Source organism: Trachurus japonicus, chromosome 16 (genome assembly GCF_045865225.1).
Source record: "Trachurus japonicus isolate A0001 chromosome 16, Traja_1.0".
Classification (NCBI taxonomy): Eukaryota; Metazoa; Chordata; class Actinopteri; order Carangiformes; family Carangidae; genus Trachurus; species Trachurus japonicus.
Genome location: NC_140922.1, coordinates 12361551 through 12389342, shown reverse-complemented (window position 1 = coordinate 12389342; position 27792 = coordinate 12361551). Strand labels below are relative to the sequence as shown.

The 27792-nt window shown below is 43.6% G+C and overlaps 1 protein-coding gene across 7 annotated transcripts; it reads left to right on the top strand.

Moving 5' to 3' along the window:
• The first annotated feature begins 34 nt into the window (after positions 1-34).
• On the top strand, positions 35-27792 carry fam131bb (family with sequence similarity 131 member Bb). 7 transcript variants are annotated; one of them, XM_085801561.1, is made up of 9 exons: positions 35-176; positions 14810-14847; positions 17624-17659; positions 18103-18196; positions 19755-19979; positions 20150-20290; positions 22027-22340; positions 24319-24582; positions 27105-27792. In XM_085801561.1, exons 1-9 carry the CDS (start codon positions 50-52, stop codon positions 27303-27305), a joined length of 1440 nt encoding a protein of 479 aa, XP_085657687.1. In that variant the 5' UTR covers positions 35-49; the 3' UTR covers positions 27306-27792. The 7 variants fall into 7 exon arrangements, with proteins under 7 accessions (XP_085657687.1, XP_085657686.1, XP_085657689.1 ...); XM_085801560.1 differs by having other exon boundaries at positions 18103-18205; XM_085801564.1 differs by lacking the exon at positions 35-176 and adding an exon at positions 5440-5689 and having other exon boundaries at positions 18103-18205.

Below are 27792 nucleotides of genomic sequence, written 5' to 3'. Positions count from 1 at the left end.
TCTGTGTCTGTCGCTCCAAAGTCCAGCTGAGTCAGGAAGCTGAGGTGACATGTGTGTAACGCTCTTCTGCCCTTCCTCATCCAGCTGCAAGCCGTGGGTGGTACCATTGTCGGTGAAGTTTGGAAAGTTTGGATCAGGCGGGGAGAAGGCAGCTCTAGGGTCCAGTCAGTCTGGAGGTAAGACAAAAAAACAGGAGGCCGTCAGAATCAGAGCCAGACGGCCTGGAATGCAGCCAAACCTTGGAATGAACAGTTCCTCTCCCCCTCCTTCTCTAAAGTGCCATATTTCTCTTCCCCTCTCTCTCTCTGTCTTCCATGCTGCATTTTTCACCACTTTTCTCCCTCAATCCTTCCATTTCACAGTTTGCCCTTCATTCTCTGCACTTTTATTTCCCTTCACATCTTCCTTTCTTCTCCTCCCACTTCACCTCCCACTGCTCATGTGAGTCAGTACCTACTCATAAGTATCACTGTGAGATTAATACCCCCAATCATAGATGATTCACTGTTCATACAGTGGCATACCCTCTCTCTTGCTCTCTGAGAAGCTATTTGGATAAGTAAAAGTTTTTAATTGCTCACACTCAAGCAAATGCATTTAAATGCTGGAGACAGTATAAAGCACATCTGTTGTGCTCTAAATAAGCAGATAGAAATGAAAACTTTCAATTGTTTTCCTCTTTTCCTCAGTTTTTGATATGATGTGATGAATGCTTAACTCTTTTTTTTGTGAATGATGTACTTTCAAGCTTTCAGATTTAAATAAAATGCCTCAAACAAACAAATAAACATACAAAGTGGTACAATTATAATCCAGCAGTTGCAAATTCTCAGTTCCAAGTTTCTCAGATACATATATGCAGTCTAATGCAACAGCACTGCAATAGATTCTACCTTTATGAAATTTTTTTTGTTTGAGAGAGGTGTTTATTCAGCTTTATGGTCATTCTGGAGTTTGTTTTCCCCCCAGTGCTGTTGTACTGATATTTCTGTTACTTTGTCCACCCCATTTAGATCAGTAAGATTGAGCTCAATAGGTTTGGATTTTTGCAGCATCTGGGGTGTGAGATAAAGCAAGTGGCGGATGTTTTGTTTGATGTATGTGCACAAATATTCTCCCTTGTGGTAAAAAAGTAATCTAGCCTGGTGGAGGTGCAAGGTAGATGGCCTTGCAGACAAAAAACCATCAAGCAGGAATTCCAGGCATACTTTAGACATGATGAGAATCTGCATACTCGTGACAAGACATGGTCTCTTCATTCAGCACCAGAGGAAAAATGTTTCTGCTGCCAAACTGGCTTCTGTTCAGATTCAGCGTCAGACTGCAGTGCTGTAGTTTCCCCAGCAGGTGTCAGACCGATACACCGTTGGCGCACACAGCCAGACTAAAATGCCTGAGGGAAGAAGATTCCCCAGAATCTCTGACAGCAGGGAAAGCCACTTCAGCTCGAGATGTGTGAAAAACAAAACAGGATGGTATGTAAAGTAGAACATAGATGGATACTGCTTTTTAAGGAAAATGCACACATGAGAAACAAAGTGAACACAGAGGCATCAGCAAGGATAAACAGAGCGGCAGTGGTGATGGTCTGGACGAGGATGGCCGAAGCAAGAGAGAGAGAGAGAGAGAGAATGTAGGGTAATTGCAGGAGAGAGGGAAAGAGAATTGTAAATAATAGAGGAGAGTTGGGAACTCCTCGTACGCAAGGTTTTGCCTTATGAAAAAGCTGAAGTGTGCAAACACCTAAAAGCCATGAGCCCCAGAGAGACCCCCATACCACCCACACACCAAATGTGCATATATGCACACAAATACAAAACACCCTCAAAAATGAAATATAATTCAAGTTGGAAATAGCAGCCTGGAGCATCAGCTAATAATACACATGAACTCCAACTCCCACTAGCTAAAACAAACGTAATCACATAAGCATGACCACTAGAGATCACCATATCAGGGACTGCCTCTATTCACAACAACATTTATATCGCTCCCCCTATCCCCACCCACCTCCTACGCCCTCTTCCTCCTCAAAACAACCCACACGGTATTTCCCCCTTCATCATTTTCTCTCATCTTCTCTTGCCCCTATATCACTCCTCATTCGTTCCTACTCCTCCTTCCCCGCTTACATATTTTCTTTCCCCCTGCGTATGTGAAACCCAATGCCGACTGTCAGATACAGCCTCCCTCCTTTTCTCCTCCAGACACACACACACACACACACACACACACACACACACACACACACACACACACACACACACACACACACACACACACACATACGTGCACACACACTTCGTCTAACTAACTTGATGCCTCCTTGAGGGCAGATGCGTAACATGTGGTTCCAATTAACACATATAGTAACAAAGGCTAGCAGCACTGGGTTCAGCAGTGCAGAAAGCAGAGGCTATGTGGTTACTTATATAGAAAAGAGGGAAGAATGACAAATAAGAAACATTGGGAAAATTGTATATTTATAATGGTTATGACTTTGGAAGTATTTCCATTCATGCAGAACTTCTTTAAAGTGCTTGAACACGGCAGTATTGTAAAGCTGTTATTCATTATCCTTGAGGTGCATCCGACATAACAGCCAGGAGCTGATAGACAGATAGTGACAGGTACATGAAAGTCACTGATTACAGGAATAAAGTGTGTGTGTGTGTGTGTGTGTGTGTGTGTGTGTGTGTGTGTGTGTGTGTGTGTGTGTGTGTGAGTGAGTCCCCAAGATAGTATTAAGCAGGCGCTGTTTTGCATTTAAATTCAGTGCAGCATTCATCACCCCCTGATAAGAAAACAAGAGACGTGTTGACAGGAACATGGTGGAAGTCGTCTGTGTCATGTGTTGCAAAGCGGTGTCATGGTGCATGCTTTGTTAGCGCTGGTGTGAATGTGTGTGTGTGTGTGTGCGTGTGTGTGTGAAGAGTTAGCAAGGAGCGGACAAAGACGGTGAGAGGCAGTCATCTTTGTGAATGGCCCATGTATCATCAGTGAGATTAGTGTCAAGAATTTCTTCCCTCTGTGGTTGACCTTGTCTCGCATTGATGGCCCCTATCGTAGATCACAACGTTGTCACCGCTATATGCAGTATGAGGTATGCCAGTATGTATGATGGGGCTGACATTATTTTCATTATTGATTGATCTGAAGATTATGTGCCCAATTAATCGACCGATCATTTGATACACAAAATTGAAAGGTGCTGGGACACAAGGTGAAATCATAAAAATGTCTTGTTTTGTGCAACCAACAGTCCAAAACCAACGCTATTCAGTTGTGATGCTTATTTTCTGGTGATCGAATGTGATGACAGCTCCAGTGTATGTATGTGTTTATGTATGCAATCTGACCTAGTTTGTTCAAATGGTTAAATACAAGAGACAATGCAAATCAAACATGAATCATTGATACTGAAAAGCGGGGTAAAGCAACACAGATACACCAAGATTAACTGGGGTTTCCAGCTAAAAAAGCTTGTTTCCTGTTGTGTTATGAAAAAAAAGAGACTGATTGAAACTTTTATAAAGATGTCCACACAGTGGCTGACACAGTGATGGGCAGATGGAGGGGGAATAGAGAGGCTGAGATGCAGACATGGGTTTGCCGACAATAGACTCAGTTTGCTTCAGCAGTAATTACACACATCAGTGGGGAGCAGTGTTTTTTTTTTTTTTTAAAGCAGGTTCAGGGCATGCGAGTGACCCCTGCAGCATAGCCTCGTCTTCTCTGCCCCAGTGGGAAAACCAACAGAGAGAGTGAACACACATCTATATATAAACCCACAATGCAGGGATTTGCTGGATTATGTATGATCTGTTATGTCTGGCAAGTCACACATTCACAGTAAACCCTTTATTGCTACACACATATCACATCCATGCCTATTCATCTCTTTTTTTATTTGATATATTATCTTCAATTCCCAAACCAAGTGAGATGATCTGTGTTTTTTTGTTTTTTTTGTTCGTTCATTTGTAGGGTTCTATTTTTTTAAATTTCACACAGCGTCATCTCTCCACACCTCTCCCGCACATGACTCAACTGTTCTTTGCTCTCCTTCCCATCACTCTCCCCCATCTGCCCATGTCTTTTTCTTTGAGTCCCTCCATCTGTCTCGCTCACTTTTCTGTCTTCTTCGCTCAGCGTGTGTAAAGTCAACAGGATATGAGTGGACACACATGCACCCTTTTCAACACATACTCTCGTAGTGTCCAGACCTACACTTGCATCATTTTCAGGGCAAACACTTCTTTGAAACAGCACGCTATAAATTCGTAATCAGCAAAGAGAGGGGCTGGGGGGGCTGCCCAGACTGAGCGGGAGTGATATGGGTAAGAATAAGACAGAGAGGTAGGAGGAGAGGAGGAGAGGAGGAGAATAGCGAGTGAGAGTTGATGTAAAACTGTCAATGAGACAGGTGCATTGATAGGGAAGGTGGAGGGGTTGGGTGTGGTGGTGTTAAGACATACTAGATAGTCAACTGAGAGCATTAGATAGGTGAGATGATGATAAAAGAGCTTCTCTTTATTTTTTCTCCAGGGAAGAAGGGAGCGTGATATGGAGAGAAAAAGGCGAAAGGAAAAAAGCGGGGGGATAGAGAGGGAGATCTGGAGGTGTGATTCACAGCGAACAGAAAGGCGCAGAGATGTCTGAGGGGTGGATCAATACAGAGAGACGACAGAGAAAAGAGGTGGAGACTCAGCAGCGGCTTGACTGTGAAGGAAAACCCTCCGCTGTTTTTTTTTTCCCCCTCTTGCTCTCAATTGTTTAGTATTGGGGTATGTGCGTGCAAATTTTTTTGAGCGATCAGTGCGAGAGGCAGAGAGAGAGAGAGAGAGAGAGAGAGAGAGAAGGATGGATAGGCGGTGGTGGAGGGTGATTGAGAGGGAGATGAAGAGGGGAGAGGCGCGAGGAAACCGCTGCAGTGTATTGTTAGGCTGAGTGCTCACAGGAGAGGGAGACAGAGAGAATCCCCCATTTTAGCTCAACAATATTACAGCAGTGCAGAGATATCTTCAACAATGGCAGCACGGTACTCTCAGCACTGTGCTATTGATCTGCTAGTGGCAACCCAATACACACACAGTCAATCTAATTGTTCTTTTAACCTTTCATTAGATTTTTGCCGGTGGTTGTTTTGATCTTCCAGGCTTAGATTATCCAATCATACTACGTATCAGTGTCAGTCTCAGTAACTCAGATTTTTCAGGTAAATGTGGTAATTGCTGCAAATTGAACTGGATATTATGAATCTGATGCTACAGGTTAGATATTAGTAATGTTAAAACATGTTATTTAAAAATAAGAAATGGCATATGTGCTTTGAATTAAAGCCTCACATCTTTATTTAGTCCTAATCTATTTCCCTCAGGCATACTGACTTACTAACCGGATCGCTTCTAAGACACTGCACCGGAGAGAGAGAGAGAGAGAGAGAGAGAGAGAGAGAGAGAGAGAGAGGGAGAGGGAGAGAGGGAGGGAGGGAGAGCAAGTGATCCAGCAAGCGCAGCGAGAGAGGGAGAGAGAAAAAGAGAGAGCAAGAAAAAAGAAGCCAAAGCCGAGAGGAGGAGAGAGTCGCAGGAGGTAGAGGGAGAATGCACGGTGTCTGGGTTACACTTCCACGCTTGTGTCCAGGGCCTTTGTGAATACACCATGGGATGCATCGGCTCCAGGAGACTGAGTAAGCTCTCGCTTCTCTTCCTTTCGCTCATTGCGGGCTAGAGAGAGTGGGGGGTGTGAGGGGCTGTGAGGGGGTGTGAGGGTTGGGGTGGTGGGGTGGTGGGGGTGAGATGAGGAGGAGGTGGACGGGGGTCCTGCAGGAGCGAGGGTTTGTATAGAGACTGGGGACAGGCTTTCTATATGTGTTTGTGTATGTGTGCATGCGAGTACGTGTGTGTGTGTGTGTGTGTGTGTGTGTGTGTGTGTGTGTGTGTGAGCGCTCTCAGCCTCTCTGTCAGGGCAGTGTATGAGCAAGCTGTGGATGTATGGCCACAAAAGCTGTCTACAGTGTACGGGCAAGATGTCAGAGGCAATATGTGCTAAAATGTGCTACTGAGTGTGTGGTTGCATGCATACACCGCCCCCCTCCTCTCCCTCCCTCCCTCCCCTTGATTTATGATGCTGTTTGGCAGTATGTATATGTGTGTGAGTGGGAGGTAGAGAGGGATGGAGAGGAGGGAAAGAGAGGCGGGAGATGGAAAAGCCGTGATAGTGCTTATTTATAGGGTGGCATGGCTTGGAGAAAGAGAGGAAAAAGGGAAAGGGGATAATGCCATTGTCAGGGGCGTTTGCTCAGTTTGTTATTATTTGCATGAATAATAGGGATAGAGGAGGATAAAGAAACGAGCAGCAGAGGAAGAATTTCAGTGCAGGCAGGCAGGCAGGCGGGCAGGGAGGGAGGAGGGGAGACCGACGGATGGCGATGGAGAGAGGGGAGAGGGAGGGGCGAATACGTGCAGGCCGGGGTGTGTGGGCTTGATGAGAGTTGCAGGTGAGGACTCTCCTGGATAGACACCATAACTGACATGTTGAGTAAACAGGGGGGAGTGAGCAGGAAGAGGCTGGGGGTTGTATCAATAATTATTTAAGGTAAACAATCAATTTCTCATTCAGTGTGATTCAAAGACGTAACCATGCACATCCAGGTCCTGCACGACTTAGTATGTAGCATGAATCATGCTCAAGGTAAAAATAAACACAGACTTCCGTTGGTGTTAAATATTAATGAGCCTCTTAGCACATCAGGCTCTTTAACATATTTATGGCAGAGCGTCAGTCTGAACTCATATTCAGTGTCACATAACCTCTGTAGGGGTCATAGAACTGAAAGCCAGGTTACAGACTCTACAGCTACAAGAGTGCACCTTCATGCAACTCTTGATGTAGATCCTTGATGAGGAAGATTTTTTTTAAATATCTAGAATACACAAGTGCAGAGGAAGAAGAAGAAGGGGAAGAAGAGTACTACGTGACACAGTTAGGAAGGCAGGTGTGAACTGAATACGGCAGAGGCAGCAGCTCTGGCTCTCCAGATTACGGTATTTGACACATGGCAGAGCAGGAGAGGAGGTTCAGGATTCTTCTGTCAACACTCAGGTCAAGACAGGAGACCTGCTGGAAGTAATGTGGTTGAAGTAGACAGAAGGCTTTAGTCTGAATGGGAGCCACCTGAATACTGATGCTGATTTTTTTTTTTATATATATAAATACAATGATCACAGAGGTTTAAGAATAAGATATGGCTGCTGTGCTAAAAGCAGTTACATTGTCTAACAAGCAGATGATGAAGAGCTGTGATAAATGTGAATATACACAAGTCAAGTACACAGCCAGAGTACACTGTATGCTGCCAGGCCTGTGTAGATCTCTTTAATAGAATATTTCTCTTCATTGTGCAAATGTTATCCTAAGCAGTGTGCACTATAATCTAACACAAACGTGTAAACAAACAGTACTTAAGAGGAGGTAAGCTCAGTCGTTTTCAAGCAGCTTGTATGCCTGAGTCTGTGATTCTCTTGTAAGCAACAGAACCAAGCAGCAGGCACTGTCGGTGTAGAGGCGTGGTTGTGTTTATCCTGGGTGAGAATGGCTCTAGTGTGTGCTATCGATCGGCCTTCTCAACTGCAGTCCACGCTGCCAAGCAGAGATCAACAGGAGGAGCAGCAGGCGGCAGGACTGGATCTGTCTCTGCTACGGGAGTAGCCCTGATGTATCTGTCTGCCCTCCGGTAACACTATCTCTCCCAGCTCCATCATATCTGGGAGTGAGCTCCGTGGTCAGGCTCTGATATCCGTTTATACCTGCACACTACTATAGTACGTTTTCTATTCCTTGCTGAAATCGTGGCTCTAGGCAGGTTGACATGCCACATATTGCACGGTGTCCTGCACGACTCCATATTTGGATGTAACCCCAAAGATACTAGTGTGATATTTTCAGTATAAAAAAGTGTATCATTCCCTGTAATGACAATGCATTACCCATCATTCCTAACACTGATATCACTTGTCAAGAGAGGCAAATATTATATTATATAAAGATGTTAATTCACACCAGTTTGGAAAATAAGGACTTATATAAATACAAGGTTTGATGTTAGTTCATGTTTACCTTTAGTGGTGTAGAATGCATTTTCTTTAGTGCTGAAAACTTGGATTAAATCAACCAAGAGCTACTTCCTTGTCTTTGTAGTAGGTGTGTTGTACATTCATTCATGGTTATTTTAGGTTATGCTTTAAACTGAAAAGAAAAAAGGGAATATCCGCACACTGAATTAAAGCTCCCATTTATTGGATATGCTTTAAACTGATACAATAGTAAACATAATGTCCTGCAGCCTTTTTACTGTAACATCTGGTTTAGCCTCTCACCACCGCTGTCAGTGTGTCAGATGAACACAGACAGTGATGTACAGGCGTCTGCTTCCATCATCCCTTTCAGAGAGCGGAGGCCTTGAGATACAGTCGATGGGAGGTGCACAAAATAACGACAAACAATATTTTCCCTATGTGAATCAGCTCGTGTGTAGTAGTAATAACTTATGCGGGCTTCAGCTGCCAGGCACAGCGTTAGTAAGCCTGTCATGATGAGGATCTCATTCCTAGATGTAGTGTCGATAATGCTATTACCCATAATTGTGCTGAAAGCTTACACATCAGAAGCAGTTTCTATATCCAGTTACCAGGCCACATTATACCTGTGAGTGCTGGAAACATTAATCACTGTGTAATTTAGGGCGTTGTGTGCAACGTGAATACAACTGCTATGGTTCAGGTTGCTGCGGTGAAATTATAGATATGAATGTGGGACATGATGGCAACTCTCACCTGTGTGTGAACCACTTTCCCTTCTAACATTATCTAAGTTAGCTTTGGTACGATACCAATGCTGACACACAATTTACTGATTCATTAGGGAGTGAAAGCCAATCAAACATTTTGTTCGTAGCATTTTGTAGAAAAATATTTGTAGGGCAGATTTTTGTATTGACACTGCAGGTTGGCAGTAGGGATTTTAATTAATACCGAGCCCTTGTGTCTGTGTTTTATGTGTGTGTGTCTTTATGTTCACGTGTACATGTGCGTGTTTATGCGTCCACCTGTGAATGACCTCCAGTTTTCATCTGCCTCTCCTCTCACAGCGCTTTTGCTGCTATATTTAAGTGCATGTAGGCCCATGTGTGGGCGTCCCATCCCTCTGCTTCCACTACTGCATTACGAGAGGGATTCCCTGCCATTAAATTAAAAATCCCAACACCTCCGCTGCAACATTGCCTTTACTCACATTCAGTCAGCAACTGATACCATGTCCTGGATTTGCCATTTCGCAGTCTGCCTGTACAGTATAATCTGGTAGATCTGGCAGAGTGTGGTGGAGGCTGATTGATTGGCTCCTGTGGCGGCTGGAAAAGCCTTGCGCACATGAACACATTCAAGGTGAATGACTCAGTGATGTAGTACCTCAGAGATAGGGTGGGACCTGATGACCCTTACCTGTGTGAGTGTGTGTCAGGACATGTGTGCACATGCTCATACATCCAAGGACTATAGGTTACTGTGTAGCACAGGGTCTCCACCTACAGATTTATGTGTGTGAGTGCCTCTGTATCATACTATCTAATGTGTGCTATTATGGTTTGCCTTGTCCTGGATGCCAGGTGAAAGCCTCAAACATTATGGGCAGAGAACAGATTAAAATGTATATGCTTGTGTATGTGTGCGTGTCCTTGTGCATATCATTTTCAGGCTATATGTGTATGTGGCAGATCAGAAATAAGAGGCCTGTGTGTGGGCACACGATGGCAGGCAATTCTGTAAACAGTGTGACTCAGCCACAGACTGACTTATGAAATTGAAACATAATGCTGTGAAAGAGAGAATTTCATGACTACAATTTGATCTCCGTATGTGCATGTGTGTGCGTGCGCGTGTGTGTCGGTATGTGTGAGTGTGTGTGAATTTAATGGACATTTGTGGATGTGCTCAGCATTCGCGTGCGCCCGGCGCTGATTGTCTCCGTGTTATCTGCAGCTACTAACAACTTCGGTGCTGATAAAGAAGAGGGCCATGTTCTCAAAGATGGGAAGTCTCCTTTGAATATCAAAGAGCAAGAAAACAAAGATTTCCTGCATACAAAGTGCTATCCGCCGCGCACTTAACTGGTTGATTTCCTCCGCCTCTGCAGGCTTTCTTTGCTTCATTTTAACAGAAAGGAAGGATAACACGATTTGTCTTTTCCATATCAGGTCTAAATGTTCATTATATATTTAGCAGTCCATTAGGATGTTTATGGGAGTGATCAGGTTTATGATGCTGCAGCAGCCTCTGCCAAGATACTACATGCTGCTGTATGTTTTTAGTCACCTCAGTCAGTGTGCCGACGACTGCTGTAACCTATTTACCCTGTATCTGCGCAGGATGGCAGATACATTCATGCCTAAACAGACTGATGAGGCGTGTCAGGCCTGCAATTGACAGGGGCATATAGGGGGAATGTCATTTTAACAAAGTGAATGACAGTAACTCCATGTGACCTGCTGCATGTGTGTGACTATCTGTGCCCTGAAAAGCACTTAACTCCTCTTCCTCCACCAAACTCGCCCAACCATCTGGGCTCTGGTCCTCAGCTGTGTTCTTGTTGAACTCTGGAGCTCAGTCACCCAGCATCTGCTCATGTCGTTGTAAGAGGGCTGCTCTCCAAGCCGGTACCCCGCCGTGGCAACCAGCTACACTGCAGCTGTCACGGTAAACAAGCACCAAGCCCCCCTGGTTCCTCGCCGTTATTGCTGCAGGGCAACGGGAGTAAAAAAAGACAGATGATGCTCAAATGCCTCCCGCTTCAGCAGGAGCCGTCAAGCCACTCCAGTCAGAGCTGAACTTGACAGTGCAGCCGCTGCAGATCTGTGGTTGTTCGTTACGCATAGGCGCGCTAGCTGCTCCCTCTTTTTCCTCCTCCATCTCCCCTTCCCTCCCTCCTTCGCTCCCTCCTTCGCTCCCTCCTCCTCAGCTGAGCTAAGCCTGGCTCCCCTATGACCGCAGGGGGGGTATCCAGCATCGTACCGATGTGTGTGCGGGGGAGGGCGCCATGGGAGGAAAAGCTGGCTCAGAGCACTGGTCATGTGCTCCGTTGTTGTTGCCGTTTCCTCAAGTAGGGATCCTGCCTGTCTTCTCAGGAGCAGAATTACGCATTTGCTTACTGTACCGCTGAGAGCCCAAGAGCATCACCTACCCGAGTGCAGAAATACTGTGTGTGCCATGGCTTAAGAAACCACTGAGATGCTGGGTAATGACTACTGACCCATCATCTACAGAGCTATTCTGAGAGCGGTGAACAACTCTGACTAATCACTGCATGATATAGACATCAAAGCTGTGGTGTAATCTCATAAGAAGCTCTCACTGTAAATAATATACATACAAAGGTACACAATCTGTACTTAATGTCTCTGGCCCGTGGCTGTGTGAAGGCTGGAGGGCCACCCAATGGTAGTTTTTGCTGCCGCAGTCCAGAGGACTCCAGAGCCAGATTGTGATTCATGTGGGGAGAGAGAGTGACTGCTAATCTACTAATTGGCCAAACGAGGCTGAGGGATGGCGAGAGGAGAGACCGACAAAGTGAAAGAAATGGAGAGAAAACAGAGGAAGAGAGATAGTGCCGTTGTGTGTGTCCCTACTCATTATACTGTATGTAGCTGGAGGCCCGATGTATGTGGGTGTGCATATATGTTCATGTATAGTTTGTGTTTGCAGGGCAGATTTTTTTAACCCACATGAAGAAAAAATCTGGGACGCTCTCTCCCGTTCAGGCAGAAAATGAGACATCTTCTCTGTCTAACTGATATTAGCCAATAAGTAGCCATCTCATAATGCACTTCACAGCGCCAAAAAATCGAACACGCTTGACTAATCCTTCTGAGGTCACTCGGAGTTCATTTCTAATAGTGCTTGCTTGAATAGAAATATGTCCATCCCCTCTGAAAATGGCAAACCCTGATGCAAAGCAGTGCGTTTACTTCTACAGTTGGGGGGCGTCGATCAGCTGATCCAAACTTATTCCTAGAAGCTTTGTTCACACTTGCACGCTTTCTCACAGCTTCGTAGAAAAAAAGGTGGATTTTACAGCAGAGCAACGAGTACTGACAGCTGCTGTTAGTGCCCTTGAACAATTTTGAAAAGCACTTGGAGTGTCAACACAATAATTAGCTGTGTACACAACATTTATTGCAGCATCTTTTTTGCCTTTGAATCGTGTTTTTCAGTTCAAAGACAACGTTATCTAATCGCTTCACTGCAGTTTTAATGGAAGAAAAAATGTAATCCAACCAATGTTACAATGTTACAGGTCCTTTGACTATGAACAAAGACATGTTTGTCTCATCATTTCACAACAGCTGAAAGACTGATTTGATTCTCCACTGACAGACACCTTGATGGAGCAAAATACAAAATTATGTTTACGTTCTGTATAAGAATGATTGTTATGTAAAACTGGAGTGAGTCATTTTTCCCAGTTTCAGTCAACTTGTCTGACAAAAATGTAATTTAATGGGGCACTCCAGCCATACCAACAGTAGTACTACACCCCATAAAACCAGGGAACATAAAAAATACCATGACTTATAGACCCAAGTACCAAATCAATAGCATCTTCAGACCAGATCCAACTTCACTACTCTTGAAAATGGATATGTCCCTGCCAGTTTTGTGTGAGAGGTTTTCCTTGTGATACCAGGTTGAAGTCACTCCTGCAGAGCTACACAGGACATTATACATCTGTTTTTTTAAACTGTGTAACAGCCTGGGAAATTGACTTAGTCACATAAAATCTGCGGAGCGTTCTTTTAATGTAAATTGACCCCGGCAATTTAAAAAACAAGCAGCTATTTATACATACAGTAACTTCATGTAGCTTCGTGTGGAGATGCATAGGGAAACAAAGGGGACATTAGATATTAATACACAAAGCAGGTTCAGGGAAACTGGGTCAAACAAATGTGAAATAAAACATGGAATGAGGAAAATGCATTAAAATCGCAAACTGTTGATAAATAATGACAGTCTTTGCAAAAGAGGAAAGCTGAGATGAAAACATCTGAGGTGTGTATACTGTATTAACTGTACAAATGAAGCAAGGCGGCCCTAATTTGTAGTTGGCACACCCTTCTCCACACACACAAGCAACGGGGGTCGATTTCTGGAATGAAGTCTGTCCCTCGTCTCCTGCCCTTGCAATGAGCTGATGCGACTGGACGGAGTTCAGAGGGAAGGGTAATATCTGAGAGCCCAACAGAGACAGAGTCGAGCTGATGTTTCTGAATCACTGGGTCAGTGGGTCAGAGACATCACTGGACATCCAGAGAGCCATCAACTCTCTGTGTTTCTCAGAGCTCCAGAGAAATTGCTCACGATTGCCAAATGCAGCTGTGGAAAACGTGATTGGCTCAGCAACACACACACACACACGCACACACGCAGACATATACACACAGACACAGAGTGCTGATACAGGAGTGAGCCCCTCAGAGACTTGCACACACTAGCACAGACCCTCTGATACAGAGAGCAGGCACCTAGAGACTAAAGCTGTGTTTAAACTCCATTACCAGTACAGTCTTTCTAATTAAACCAATGTTTTAATTAGGATTTGGACAGCCAGGAAAGAGGAGGGATAATAGCATCCATTTATCCAACAGAGAGCATGTATTTCAGATGACTGGATGAATGGCTCTGTGTATGATCATCCACTTACTTCCAGTAGGGTGGTTATTAAGCATTGCACAGGTGTCATTTATGTACATGTGGAGGAAGAAGAGAGAAAAAAGACTAGATTAGCACTGAGACTCCATCAGTGGAAAGAAAAAGCGTAGACTCCTTTCATTATGGAAACTCTCAGTTGAACCTCCTGGACATCCTGGAGGTCATGGAGATGATGGAGAGGTGGTGAGTTGTGAAATAGAGAGACTGTCTCACTGATGTAAAAAATGACCCCACAGCAGCACAATTTCATGACATGCTCCGATCGGTCATATCAGAGGGCACCGGAAAACAATGTACATGCACTTGTTGGAAATAGTCGGTACTAAAGACGGATTGACATAATTTCAGGACCATTTAAAGAACAAGAAATGCATCCATTAATCAGACATGGTGAATGAGAACAAATACAAACACAATCCGCAAGTGTTTGTTGTTTGTGTTTGTGTTTGTTGAAAGTAATCTCCCCTCTGTTTCAGCATAGTGTAATAGATTCTCAGGTTGTGGTGCTTATGGGTGACGGCCTACAGTATATGCAATTTAAGGGAAACCCCTCTGATGTATTGTTATACATTTGGGGATAACTGCTAAAGATTTCATTGAACCTAATCCAGTATCATTTGCTGTGTTTAGTATTATTGATATATTTATCTTTAATTATCATTATGACTCTGGCAGCAATATTTTCGCAATCATTTCATGTGTATTTGCTGTTCTTTTTTGGATGGAGTTAAAAAGTGTTAAAAAATAAAAGGGGAATAAAGGAAGAGGGGATGTAGGGATTTTGACACAGAGAAGATTAGAACCAGGAGACATGGCAGAAATTCACTCACAGAGGAATAAAGGCTGAATAGGAGGAAAAAGCTCCCCTTGTGAACAGACTTCATAAATGATAGGCAGAGAGGTAGATTAGAGGCAGTAAGACTGCTTACCTGATTTGAATGAAGATTTGAGTTAAATTGAAACAGTAAAAATTGATTTTTCTTCTCCCTCTCTCTCTTCTTTGGTCTTCCTCTCTCTCTCTCTCCCTTCCTTTACTCTGCTCTCAGCGGCAGATGGCGTGCCAGTCCAGAAGGATGGGGAGCAGGTAAGTCCTCAGCGATCCCTCTGGCTCACCACCACTCCCGTTGACTTCCTCTGGTAGTGGACGGTTAACCGCTGCACCTGAGGAACCAACGTGGCTGCTGATAGAGAAGCAGTTACACAGGCAGCTACACGATGAGCCTCTCTGCTTTTTTTTTTAGAAGCGGCTCACCCCACTAGCTCTCTGTAACTCAAGGTGCTTCTGCTGGTAGATGAGTAGAGTAGCACACGTCATGTCAATGTCAGTCGCTTACCTTCTTCCACTACACCACGCCCAGGCCGTGATGGGGTGGTGTTGCTGGAAGACCGAACAAATGCTGGTTTGGTTGGCTCATTGCTGTTGCTATTACGTCTGTTGCTTGGTTCACAGCAAAACAACAGAGACATCCAACTTCTTATACACCATCCTCCTCCTCCTCCTCCTCTCTTATCCTCTCTCCTCTCTCTCCTCTCCCCTCCTGCTGCTACACTGATCCCATGCTCTAAAACCGATCCCTCTGAGACAGGACACAGGAGCGGGAACCATTTTGGACAAAATGTAGAGAACTCTACTTTTCCACCAAATGCACTGAGGACTGATTCAATCATTTATTTATGCATTGTGCCCTAGAATGCCCTTCGGCCCTAGAGAGAGGGAGGGAAAAAAACAACAACCACACACACACACTCACACACTCACAAATCAGTGTTGTCAGGGCTATTGGAAGAAACATAAGAAAATCAGCTTGAAGGGGCCGAGCTCTACCAGTCAAGTGTGTAAAATTTCTCATCACACCCACTCCTGTGGAGGGAGAGGAAGAAAAAAAAGAAGTGAGATGAGCAGAGAGCCACTGTGGGAGGAAGTGGGAGCAAAGAATAGAATTACAATAATAAGAAGGGGTGAAAAAAAAAGAACGGGAAGAGGCCGGTATCGATTAACATGAGCTATCTGAATACATGCTGCGTGTGGCTGATGGAGATAGTGAACGCTGCCCTGGTCGTCTCTCCCCCTCATTATGTCATCCGGCATTGAATTACGTGCCCTTTACATATCACAGTCTGCTGCCAGGTGGTGGAACCGAGCATTAACTACAATAAGTGCTGATATGTTTACACTGAAGTACTTCTTCTCAACTACAATTTAACTTTTACTCTGCTACCATATACTATTAGTTACTCTGCAGATTAATAAGTATAAATTCAAGAAGTGATTCAATTGCAGAATATAAAGTATTTAAAATTTGTTCCGTAGCAGCCAGCTATAATCTTAAAATACTGCCAATAAGTTTAAAGCATTACTACAACAATCAGCATAATGTTATACCATAATGAGTTTTGCTTGTAATTCTTGAAGTACAGTTTGCTGATGCACTTGAATTTTGACTGCAGGGCATTTGCTGGAAATAGAGTTAGGAAACATGGAAGTAGAGTTTATTTTGTTATTATGTTATTTAATATATTAGGAAACATATACAGTAAGAAATAGTTTGATGTGAGAAATTATCTTATTCATCTTCTTGCTGCGTTTAATGAGAAGATTGACCCCACACTCCTGTCTCTGTGGTAAATGCTGTACAAAGCTACAACCAGCAGGTGGTTAACGCAGCCATAACCCTAACCCATAAAACAAGGAGAAATAGTGTCCAGACTATTTCTGGAATAAACTTTTGGGAAACTAACAGTGAAAGTAAGACTGCAGGAAGATGTTTATATGGATTAAGCAAATCATATATGTAGAAATTGTGCTATAACTTTAGATGTGCTGCAGGTAAATATGCTCAATTAGACAGAGCCTCATTGCAATCCCCCTTGTTTCTAGTCTTTATGCTAAATCAATATATAAATTAACCAGCTACTACTTGTGGTACAGTACAGACATGAGAGTGGTACCTTGCAAAATAAAGCACAAAATACCAAATGGAGTACCTGTTCCACTACAGTTTATATTGCAGAGATTAAAGTGTATAAAAATGAAGACATTGCTCCTTTGTGGCAGCTGTTGAACTAATCTGAGTAAAGAAAAAAAAAATAGATGGGGAATAAATATACACAGAATAAATGTTTGGGCGAGTGTTATTTTTGCAGTCGCTGCTCAGCCTCAACTGTCTGTTTATATGGACAGGAAGGTGAAAACATTTTAGCGCAGCTGCTAAGCCCCCAATGTCCCCGGTGTAGTGACTGTCAGTCCAGCTGATAGAGAGAAGTGTGTGTGTGGCAGAGGCTGCTGCTTATCTGCTTTGTCCCCAGCATCTGCCTTTGCACACACACACACACACACACACAGTTAGCCCCAGTCCCTTGTCTGTCTGTTGCATCAGATACTGTTCAACACAGCCCTGACATCTCTCTCTCTCTCTCTCTCTCCCTCACTGCGACCCTCACACACACACACACACACACACACACACACGCGGTTTTCCGCTGGCTTTCAGTGTTTTTGGCAGCACATGTAACCAGAGAAGACAAGTCATTCATCTGTACCATATTCACTCTGCTATACATAACTAAGCAAATATGAACTGATCCCTGTTTAATCCCCTCCCTTCTCCCTGTCATTCTGGTCCTTTACTCTTGCTTTTACTCGTTCCTGGAAAATCCTGTGTATCTGTCTCTTCCTTTTTTTCCTCCTCCCTCTATTTATTTCTTTATCTTCCTCTGCATGTCCGTCGTGCACCCCCTCCCCTCTGCCCCCTCCTCTCTTTGTCTTTTCCCATCTCCCCCTCCATGCATGTCAATGTTCTCTGTCCTGTCACTCTCTTACTCTCTCCCCATCCCTCTCTCCTCCTATTTCTCTCCCTCAGCATGGACGTTCAGAATTTTCATGGGAAGGAATCAATGTAAGTGTTGTGACACCATTCCTTCACCTACTACTTTTCTTTCTCTCTCCTCTTTGTTTCTTTCACCTGGTTTGATTTAACGCACCCTTTAGCGATCGGCTTTCTTTCCCTTCACGACCTCCCTCCACCTTGGCTTTACACCCCCGATCTCTTTCGGTTTTATCGTAGTGGTGCACAGTAGTGAGCACAATCAAAATCACCTATTGGTACGAACGAAAAAACAAAACAAAACAAAAGGCACAGTAAGTTGGAATCAGGATTTGGTTAATGCAGATTTGATCTTTTGTATTAACTCGACATCTCCATCACCTCTCCTCTCCACTCACCTCTCTTTAACACACACTGTCTCGATGTCTTCGTGTGGCCTGTCACACCTGCCATACTATCCTTTTCTCCACACTTTTTCCCCCTCCTCCATTCCTTTCTCTTCTCTTCCCCTATAGCTGTCTATGGAAGACACCACATCAATTCTACCGAAGCTCAAGAGGAACTCAAATGCCTATGGCATCGGGGCACTGGCTAAGTCTTCTCTGTCAGGTGTGTCAGGTGTGTGTCTGTGGTGTAACTGGTAAACTGACCCCATGTTGGCTCCGTCCTCCATGGGCGCTGGAGTCAGCATGGTACCCGAAGACGGGTTTCCCTGCATCACCTCCTCTCCACACTGTAATAACACTTGTCAATGGCTCCTCATGAGTCATTGATGGAAAGAATTCAGCCTGAAAACAAAACACAACACACACACACAGTGCACCTCATGCAGCTTGTTTGCTCTAAGAAAAGGTGAGTGGTGAGCAGGAAGTGTAGTTTTTTTTCTCCATGTTAAGTGGTTGTGAAATTGTGGTGTCCTGAACAAGTATTAGTATGGATGTTTTGAATTGTGTTAAGTTGAGTACAGTGTAGTGAAGTGTTTCCTTTCAGTGCAGTGTCTTTGGTTTAATCCAGCTGTTTTGTGCAGTGCAGTTAATTGGAGTGCAGTAACATGTATTGCAGTGCAGTGTATTGGAAGTGCAGTCGGTGCACTGTGTGATGTGGTAGTGATTTGTCCTTTAATTTATTCCCATAATTTATTCATAAAACTCATCTCCATGCGCCACCATCTGAGAGAATCAAAGAACTAGGGATTTACACTACGTGTCATCATATGTTGGTCACATGAAATATGGAGCAAGGCCATTATGCAGAGATGCTCAGCTGGTATTTGCTCGGTAGCAGGAAATGTATTACTTCTTGGAAAATAAAGAAAGAAAGTATGTTTTGCAGTGATTGTAGAAGTCAAGTTTTCAGATGCCGAGGAGAAATAGAACAGTTTTCTGCTTACCCAGTGCAGCTTAGCAGAGGTGTGAGAGCTATCATGTCAACAAGGCAACCTCTCATTACTCATGCCACACAGCCACCTCACCCCAATTAACCTACCCCATCCCATGATGCACCTTTGTCAGACAAGACACATCCATTGCCTCCACTCCTCCATGTAGTGTGAACAGGCGAGGGCTTAGAGTCATTAAACGTATGAATGCCACCTCCACCACCCTTGTCATTTAGCTAATCTATGTTCATGAAGACCCTCATTAAAGATACAGGCATTTGAATAGTAGGATTTGACTGATAATGTTTTGTTTTTTTTGTTCATATAGATTTATCTTTATTTCAGGCTGACAGTATTTCCTGAGAAATATACAATATTGTTGCATCTCTACAAAATGAGATGCTAGTTGTTAATATCAAGGTAATATTATGGATATATATTCATGCAGATTTGTGTGAGCTCTGAGCCAGTTCAGGTCAACTGCTATGGCAATTATTGATAATACGATAACAATGCAGTACTGACTTCCTATTACATCAGCCTATTAGCTCACACTGGTTTATCAGTCCAGCCCTACTGGATGTCCAATCCATACTTTCACTGGCCACCGCAGCTCCCATGATCAAGATTTCATATAATAAAATCCATCATATCTCTCTCCCTCTTTGAACATCCTCTGCACCACCGTATCTCCATACAACAAACCCACCACTTCACTCTCTCCTCCATCTTCCTATTCCCTTACTCCCTCTGCTGCATCCTCTGACCCATGTCTTTCTTCAACACCAGGTGTGAGCCGCACCATGAAGGAAAGAGTAACCAAGCCCACGGCCATGGCTCAGGGTCGTGTCGCTCACATGATCGAATGGCAAAACTGGGGTATGCAGACGGTGGGCGCGGGGGGCATCCCCCAAGCACGCATCACCACTCAGGAGCGGGAAAAGGAGCGGCGGCTTGAAAATGATGCGTACAGCGACCTCAGCGATGGAGAGAAGGAGGCTCGTTTTGCTGCAGGTTTGAAAACGCACTCTAGGGCAGGCACTGAACAGAGCTTGTTAGCTGTCATCAGCAAAATGATGTGCTCATCACCTCAATGCATGGGATTTATGCCAGTTATTCAGCCAATTAACCATGATGCAGGTCCTCGCTGTGATCCTGACTGGCCCTTTGAACTCTGACCTCAGGTATCCTGCAGCAGTTTGCCATCTCAGAGGCGACACTTCTAGCCTGGTCGTCGATGGATGGAGACAGCCCGCGATCCGGTTCGAACCAGGGCAGCGTGGCACATCTGAGCGAGGTTAACCAGGAGAGCATCACCAGTCGAGGTAAAAGACAACAAACGTGACTGAAACTCAAACTAAAGAATCTGATATTCATGAATTTTGTGGTGATAGGGTGATTATTATAAATGGACAATATTTATCTATTGGCTGTGTCGGTTACCCCTGCAGGGTCATGGGGAGGTCATAGTGTGTAGCCTGTATTTGTAGACTGTGAAGGAAGCTGGAGAAGCGGGAGAGAGCCTGCGAACTCCACACAGACAGGCAGCAGGCCTGGGGAGTCAAACCTAGGACCTTTTTGTTCCATGCACAGTGCCACCCTAGTGGACAATATGCTATAAGGAAATATTTCATAAGCTACAGAAGAAGTGCACTTCAGTATGCTCCACTATAAATTAAAGCCTTGCATTCAAAATTCAACATGGTATAACCAAAACATATTTATATATAAAAGTTATGCAGGAAAATAACTCTTGTCATAGATATTATTGATTAGTATTAATGTCTATTATTGGGTACAGTAGTCAAATCTACAACAATATGCCATATATACCATATTTTTTCTCTGAAATTCAGTGGGGTAGAAGTTTAAAGTAGCATAAAATGTACATACTCAAGCAGAGTACAAATAGTGTCAAGTAAAAGTACTTAGTTGCTTTTGACTGCGGGCATACAGTAGGATATATTTTGTGAAATAGTTTAACTATATATATATATATATATATATATAAAATAAATGATGATGATAAATGATGGAATACAGCCAGCCAGTTCACAGTGTGAAATGTTAGTGTTTGTGTAGGTGCAGACCGGCAGCTTGCCATATACCATGTGTCATGTAGCTTAGTAATGAGAACATACCGATCCATCCCCTCTCTCCAGGCTGGAGGGTTCCCTCATTAGCAGCTCCACATTTTCAGCGATTTTGGACATTGAGACATTTAGAGCAATCCATTCTCCATGAAAACTTTTTTTTTCTCCACATGAGGTTAGAGGTGCAGACAAATCTAATGAGTTCTTTGTTGCTGTAAGATAAACCTCCTCAAGGACGTAATGCTTCATTAGTGCATTTGCATCAAATTATCTCGTCATTTTTAAGCAAATAAACCTTTAGCACAGGGTGAGAAGTGTGTGGCAGTGTTTACTCCGGGGCCCAATTTGTACACTTCTCTTGAGAGAAAGATAAACTGCACAAAATCAAAGCTGTGTCTGCATTATACAGTCTGACACAAGTGATGAATCAACAGTGCAAGGCGTGCCAGAGAGTTTCTGTCATAACACTTATTCAGGCAGTGTGGAGACTTTTCTGCTGAGTTTTTGGATCTGGCTTCCTGTCAAATCTACTTACTCTTTTCAGCAGGACAGATCAGAGCCAACATTTAAACTCAGTTAGTCTGCCCTGCCCAGAACTCCTCTTAATTGATAACCGAATAATCCAAATACAATTAACCATATGACTTACTCTTTAAACTCTTAAAAATGATGTCAGTATTGTTTCAAGTTAAAATTCCTGGTCATTAAGCGTCTGGGTATTTCATCCGATTACCAGATAAACAGTGATCTGTGTGTGATTTTGTTTCACTTAAATCCCAGATTAAAAAACAACAACAGCAGCACTGGGTCATGATTTGTCTGCTTTTCTATTTCTTGATATTATATCAAGATAATTTAATCTACTGTGCTTTTTGGTCCTGAAACCAGATCAGTCTTGACCACACCAGCTTCCCTTTTTTCACCAATTTTGCAATAACAGCAGCTGTTGCATTTCTCATTTTTTCTAGACCAGATATTGCACCACTCATCAGCAGAGGTGTGGCCTCACACATATGTCTCCCAGGGCCACTACTGCCTCTCCTCCTCTGACGCCTGGGAGCCGATCAACAACGATCCCTCTGGTGTGGCATCTCCCCCTGCTGGCTCCTACGTTATGGGGACAGATGGGTACGACGGGCAGGCAGCAGCTCACTTCCTGTCGCAACAGCAGCAGCAGCAGCAGTTCAGTCTCCAGCAGCAGAGTCAACTGCAGCAGCTGCAGCAGATCCAACAGATCCAGCACTACCAGCAACAGCAGCTCCTGCAGTATCAGCAACAGCAGGTGACTGATGGAAAGCAGGGCGAGCTTCAGTTCTATGGGTGGGACTGAATGTGTTGGTTTGGCTTCTACAGTGAAATGCAGCAATACATGTGGTTCGGTGGGAGATACTCTGGTTCCTATAGAACAACTCAGGGTTTACCACTGTCCTCTTCTAAAGGGAGTCTTCCACTTAATTCAAAATAATTGATGAAATAAATTAGTAAATTTAGTGCCTGCAGAACATGCAAAACATTATATATCTACAAATATAGAGAGCTTATATATATATATATATAGAAAAAGGAAGTAAAACTTTTGAATTTGTTCAATTTGTCTTTAAATTTGATTAAATGTTCATCTACGGTAGGTTACAACAATGAACCAACACCATTAATTGCTAACTGATTGCACAAAGACAAATATTCACAATATGGGCTGGAATAAGCTTTTTTCTTTTAGCTAACCAATTACAAGAAACATTTATATTTTATAAAAAAGGTGAGGCTGAAAGGGGTTGCGAAGCTCAGATATGCATATGCCGACAGCCCACCGAAATGTCTACAAGATTTAGCACGGTTACTACTCTCCTCTCTCCATAAAGTTGGGCACCCTGCTAAGATGACGCCAAAAACACTATGCAGAATGCTTATTAACATCACAAGGAACCTGAGAGTTACGCCTGGAGGCCTGAAGAAATGATTGGAGCTGGTTAACATCTCTGTTCCTTAGTTTACTACACACAAACCAAGGTTCATGGTTGCCTAGAGCAGGGCGTCCTACCATGGACACAGCAGGAGAAGATTTATGGACTAATAAAACGTAGGTTGAATTGTTTGGGAAGAACATGTAGCTCTGTGTGGTGTAAAAAAAGACGCTGCATACCAACATGAAAACATCATCCCAAAGCTGGAGCGAGGTGGAGGGAGGATTCCTGAGTTTATTAAGGTGTCTTACAGGAGATTATGTCAGGGTGTCTATCCACCTGCTGAGGCTCAGAAGAAGTTAGGGAAGGCAACAGGACAATGACCTTAAACATAAAGGTAAATCTAGTACAGATTATTTCAGACAAAGAAAATTCACCTAATGGAGTTGCCCAGTCCGAGCCCAGACCTTAAGCCACTAGAGATCCTGTGGAAGAGAGCTGACAAGACATTGCATGTTAAAAACAAGTTTTAAATGGTTCACATACTTTTTCTTGCAACTGTGTATATTTAAAAACAGAAAGAGCCGCTTACCTGTGCTTGTGCTCAAGTGCTACTCTGTATACTATGGCTGAATTCCAATCCGACCCTTTACAGACTCACCGACCTAGAGGCTCGATCACGTGAAGTTCGTGAGTGCGTGAGGGCTGTCCCATTGTCAGATCATCAAGTCAGTGAGTCAGTGAATGTGCCCTTTATACCCCCTTACCGTAAGTCAGCACTGATGCTGATTTAGCTTAAGGAAATTACCCACAGTTCATAGCGTTGTGAAGTCCATTACATGGGAGCTCCCAGGTTTCTTTATTGTTAATGGGCGGAGCAGGAATAAGAAGTTTACTGTCAGTATTAACGTTGCTTATCACAACTGTGTGTAGTCTGTGAATTACGTATGTATGATGATTTGGTCAGATCTGATCCAAGAACATTTGTCTCGGACTCTTTTGAGTCTGTCCCTCACACACCTTGTGCGTGCTGAAAGTAGACCGTAAATTATAAGTCGCAGACCGGACAGAGTCAACAACATTTTGGTAACGTGGAAGAGGGTAAGTGCTGTCCCATTCCTGTTTACAGCATCTGGAGCCTTTACAGACTCTCACAGTCACCTACAGCTGACGACAGCCAGCGAGGGTTCAGGGCCTGAGTGAAACTGGGCTTATGGACTGGATTGGTTTGCTTAAGTATTTTCTTGGCTGCCAACACCAAAACAGTGTGTCAGAGAGGATACACTTAAAGTGGAAAACCAGTTGCAAACAAATCACTTTCCTTACTAATCACAGTCTAATCCTTTGTGTTTCTAGTCTCTGGAGCACAGGCTGCACAGCGCCAACCACTCCTTGCAAGCGACGCCCAACAGCACCATTCACAGTCTGGTCCATCAAGTTCACCCTCCGCTGGTTGATCTGTGGAACACGGGGCAGATGGAGGCCTATCAGGCGGAGGCCGGGGGCTACATGGGTGTGGCGGCAGTGGTGGAGCCGAGCCTGTGCGTCCCCTCTGGAGACGACATGGGAACAGAACACTCCCCACTGCTGGAGCAGCAGGAGGTGGAGGAGGAGGTCAAGGTGAGGTGAACGAGAAGTTTGATTACATAAAATTACAATTACCTAACTGATTAAGTTTTATTTGCCCTTATCAGATTCTTACTTTCCATATTAGTCCATAACATTGGCTTCCTCTCATCTATATGTAGGTACTGGCTGGTTTTGTTTTATGCCAGTAGAACTACCACTGGAACTATTGGTTGATTAACTTGAATTAACTGAAAATTAATCAACATCTTAAAAGAAGCCTGCAAGCTCGTCCAGGCAGTCAACTCAAGCTGCACTGCTTTAGTCATGTGACATGCATCACTCAATCATATACTCACCCCCAATTTGGCACGCCATTTAAAGGGATAGTTCAACATTTTGGCAAATTGGCCCATTGCCATAATCGCTAAAGTCATAGCAGTAGGTTCATTACCTTTAATTGTAGGTGTAAGCTATTTTCAGTACGGCGGAGCGCAGCAGCTGGCTGCTCAGAGCTACACTATGGAGGCTAAAGGAATTTCTTGGTTTCCCTCATTAAACTCATCAAATACAACATCCCAAAACTCCACAGCGCTTTTGTAGACAAGTTGTGACCTGCACAACCACCACGCTATGAGATAATGACGGAACGATACGAAACGGAGCCGTTTTCGAGGTAAATACAGGGTAAATACGGAGACTGCTTGCTGAAAAACTGTCCCTGAACGCAACGCGCATCAGCGGTTTTGTATGAATTTACCTCGAAAACGGCTCCGTTTCGTATCGTTCCGTCATTATCTCATAGCGTGGTGGTTGTGCAGCTCACAACTTGTCTACAAAAGCGCTGTGGAGTTTTGGGATGTTGAATTTGATGAGTTTAATGAGGGAAACCAAGAAATTCCCTTAGCCTCCATAGCGTAGCTCTGAGCAGCCAGCTGCTGCGCTCCGCTGTACTAAAAATAGCTTACACCTACAATTAAAGGTAACGAACCTACTGCTATGACTATAGCAATTATGGCAATGGGCCAATTTGCCAAAATGTTGAACTATCCCTTTAAGCTGCAGCATTTTTTCCCATCTTCCTCTTTGCCTGACAGTAACACTGCTATCGCCTACTGCCTACTGTTTCAGCCCCAGCATCCAGGCTCCGGGGCGTTAAGATATTTTAATTTCATCATCACATCCCACATTTATTTAATGAAATCCTACTCAGGGAGTGATGAGCTTGAAGCCTAGACGCCAAACTGTAAATGTACACTGAGGCTACAATAAACATTTAAGTTGTGAGTTGTCAGACTGAAAGACAATTTAACTCATTTATCACGCGAAAATACCAAAATACCATTTTCGATCTTCCCATATGTGAGGATTTGCAGCTTTTCTTTGATTATTGATTACTGGCCAGATAAAACAAGGCATCTGATGACATGACCTTGGGAGCTCTGAGAAATTCTGTTCATGTATTTCCACACCCTTAATGAAATAAATAATTTGACAAGTTAACTAAGAAAACGCTATGTAATAATCAGCAATCATCAGTAGCAGCAGTAGAAAGACAGTAACTTCCAGTCACTTTTACCTTCTTCCTGAAGTGGAGTGGGAGTTGGCTTTTGGCCGGCAGCCTCTGTAAAGGGACAATTTCCACCAACTCAGCCTGTGAAATGTCTTGTATGGCTCTGGAGAGAGATTTCTAAAGTCACAAAAAATAATGAACTTGACTTGACCTTGAGACTTTGTTAGGAGCTGGAACTGCTGGGTTTGATCATTCAGGATGCAGGGGTGAAGTGTTTTTTTTTTTTTTTTTACCACCTTTTATTTTTAGATCTGTTTCTTGAAGTCCCGTAGCTTCATAAAAATATAATTGTAACTTGATTGAATACTCTTTAATGTGCAAAACTATCAATTTTATTTATATGGTCTTCATGAAGACAACTTTACATTTGACTTCCCATTGACATAGCCTATGAGTGCAAAGCTCTTCAGCAGCTCACCCTCAAATCTGGGACATCAAAGCTTCGTAACAAACCAACAAGAGACAAACCCAACACTGGAAATGTAGTTTAGTCTTCACCCTGGGGACAAGTTTTCCATAGATACTGTACCCTACATACGCATACAACTATGATTTCATTCAGGGCGGCGTTTAGCTCACTTGGTAGAGCTGCCGCCCCATGTTGAGGCTACAGTCCTCGCTGCAGGTGGCCCTGGTTTGAATCCCACATCGGGCAGCTCTTTCCTGCATGTCATTCCACCTCTCTGCCTCCCCATTTCCTGTCTCTCTCTCGACGGTGCTATCAATTAAAGGCAATAAAAAGCCCCCAAAAAACTATGATTTCATTTATTCATAAAAAAAGAAAGACACAAATTAATAGCAGCTACATATTGAATCATAATAAATTATTCTTCACATGACATTGTTTCCTTCAAGTTTTTAATTTTGGACAATTGGAAGTGATGTAAACAATTTATGACTAACCATTTTTATATTTCGGTGGTTAACTAGTCATGAACGGTGCGAAGCTACTGTGTGTGACCTGAGTTGACTGAAGCTGCTCTGTGCTGTCTGTCCTGGCCAGGAGGAGGAGGTCACGCTGTGCATGGAGCCAGAGTCCGTCACGTTGACTCCGCCCACGCAGCAAGGGGATGCCTCTGGAGGCAGTAGTCCGGGGCAACCGCCGGCGGAGCCAATCACGGAGCGAAAAGCCTCCGATGTCACCTCCGGCTTCATTCAGACACTGGAGGAGGAGGGGCCCGCCGCTTCCATGGCAACCAACTGAGTTCCTGGCTGTCAAGAGACTCCTTATTACAAACTGACCAGGGAGTCAGCGAGGAATGAGCGTAATAATACAACATATATCTATTAATCTGTTCCTTTTCAGGTATCACAAACACAACTTTTTGGTTGCGAGAGGAATTCTTCAAGACGGTGGGAAACAGATTTGGAAGTAGACTCTTTATGAGACATGAGCTGATGCAACAAAGGACACCAATTTCTTTGTAAGCCTTACATCCCAAAGGTAAAAGAAGAGAGGAGCGAGGATGGAGACACTGAGGAAGAAAAGGAGGAGGAGCACCAATGGACAGAGACATTTCTATGAGGGAAATGAAACCACACTGAGAAAAGGAGGAGAAGAATGGAAACATGCATGCTTTTTATGAAGACAAGCAACTTGACCCTGTCATCGTCTTATAATGATAATGAAAATCTAACATAATAAAACATTATAATAAGAATAATTTTATAATAAAGTAACAAAAAAAGAA

Coding starts and splice junctions, on each gene's coding strand:
- fam131bb (XM_085801560.1), top strand. CDS start 50: ATGTGTGTAACGCTCTTCTGCCCTTCCTCATCCAGCTGCAAGCCGTGG. Junction 177..14,809: donor AGGGTCCAGTCAGTCTGGAG/GTAAGACAAAAA, acceptor CTCTGCTCTCAG/CGGCAGATGGCGTGCCAGTC. Junction 17,660..18,102: donor TTTCATGGGAAGGAATCAAT/GTAAGTGTTGTG, acceptor CTTCCCCTATAG/CTGTCTATGGAAGACACCAC.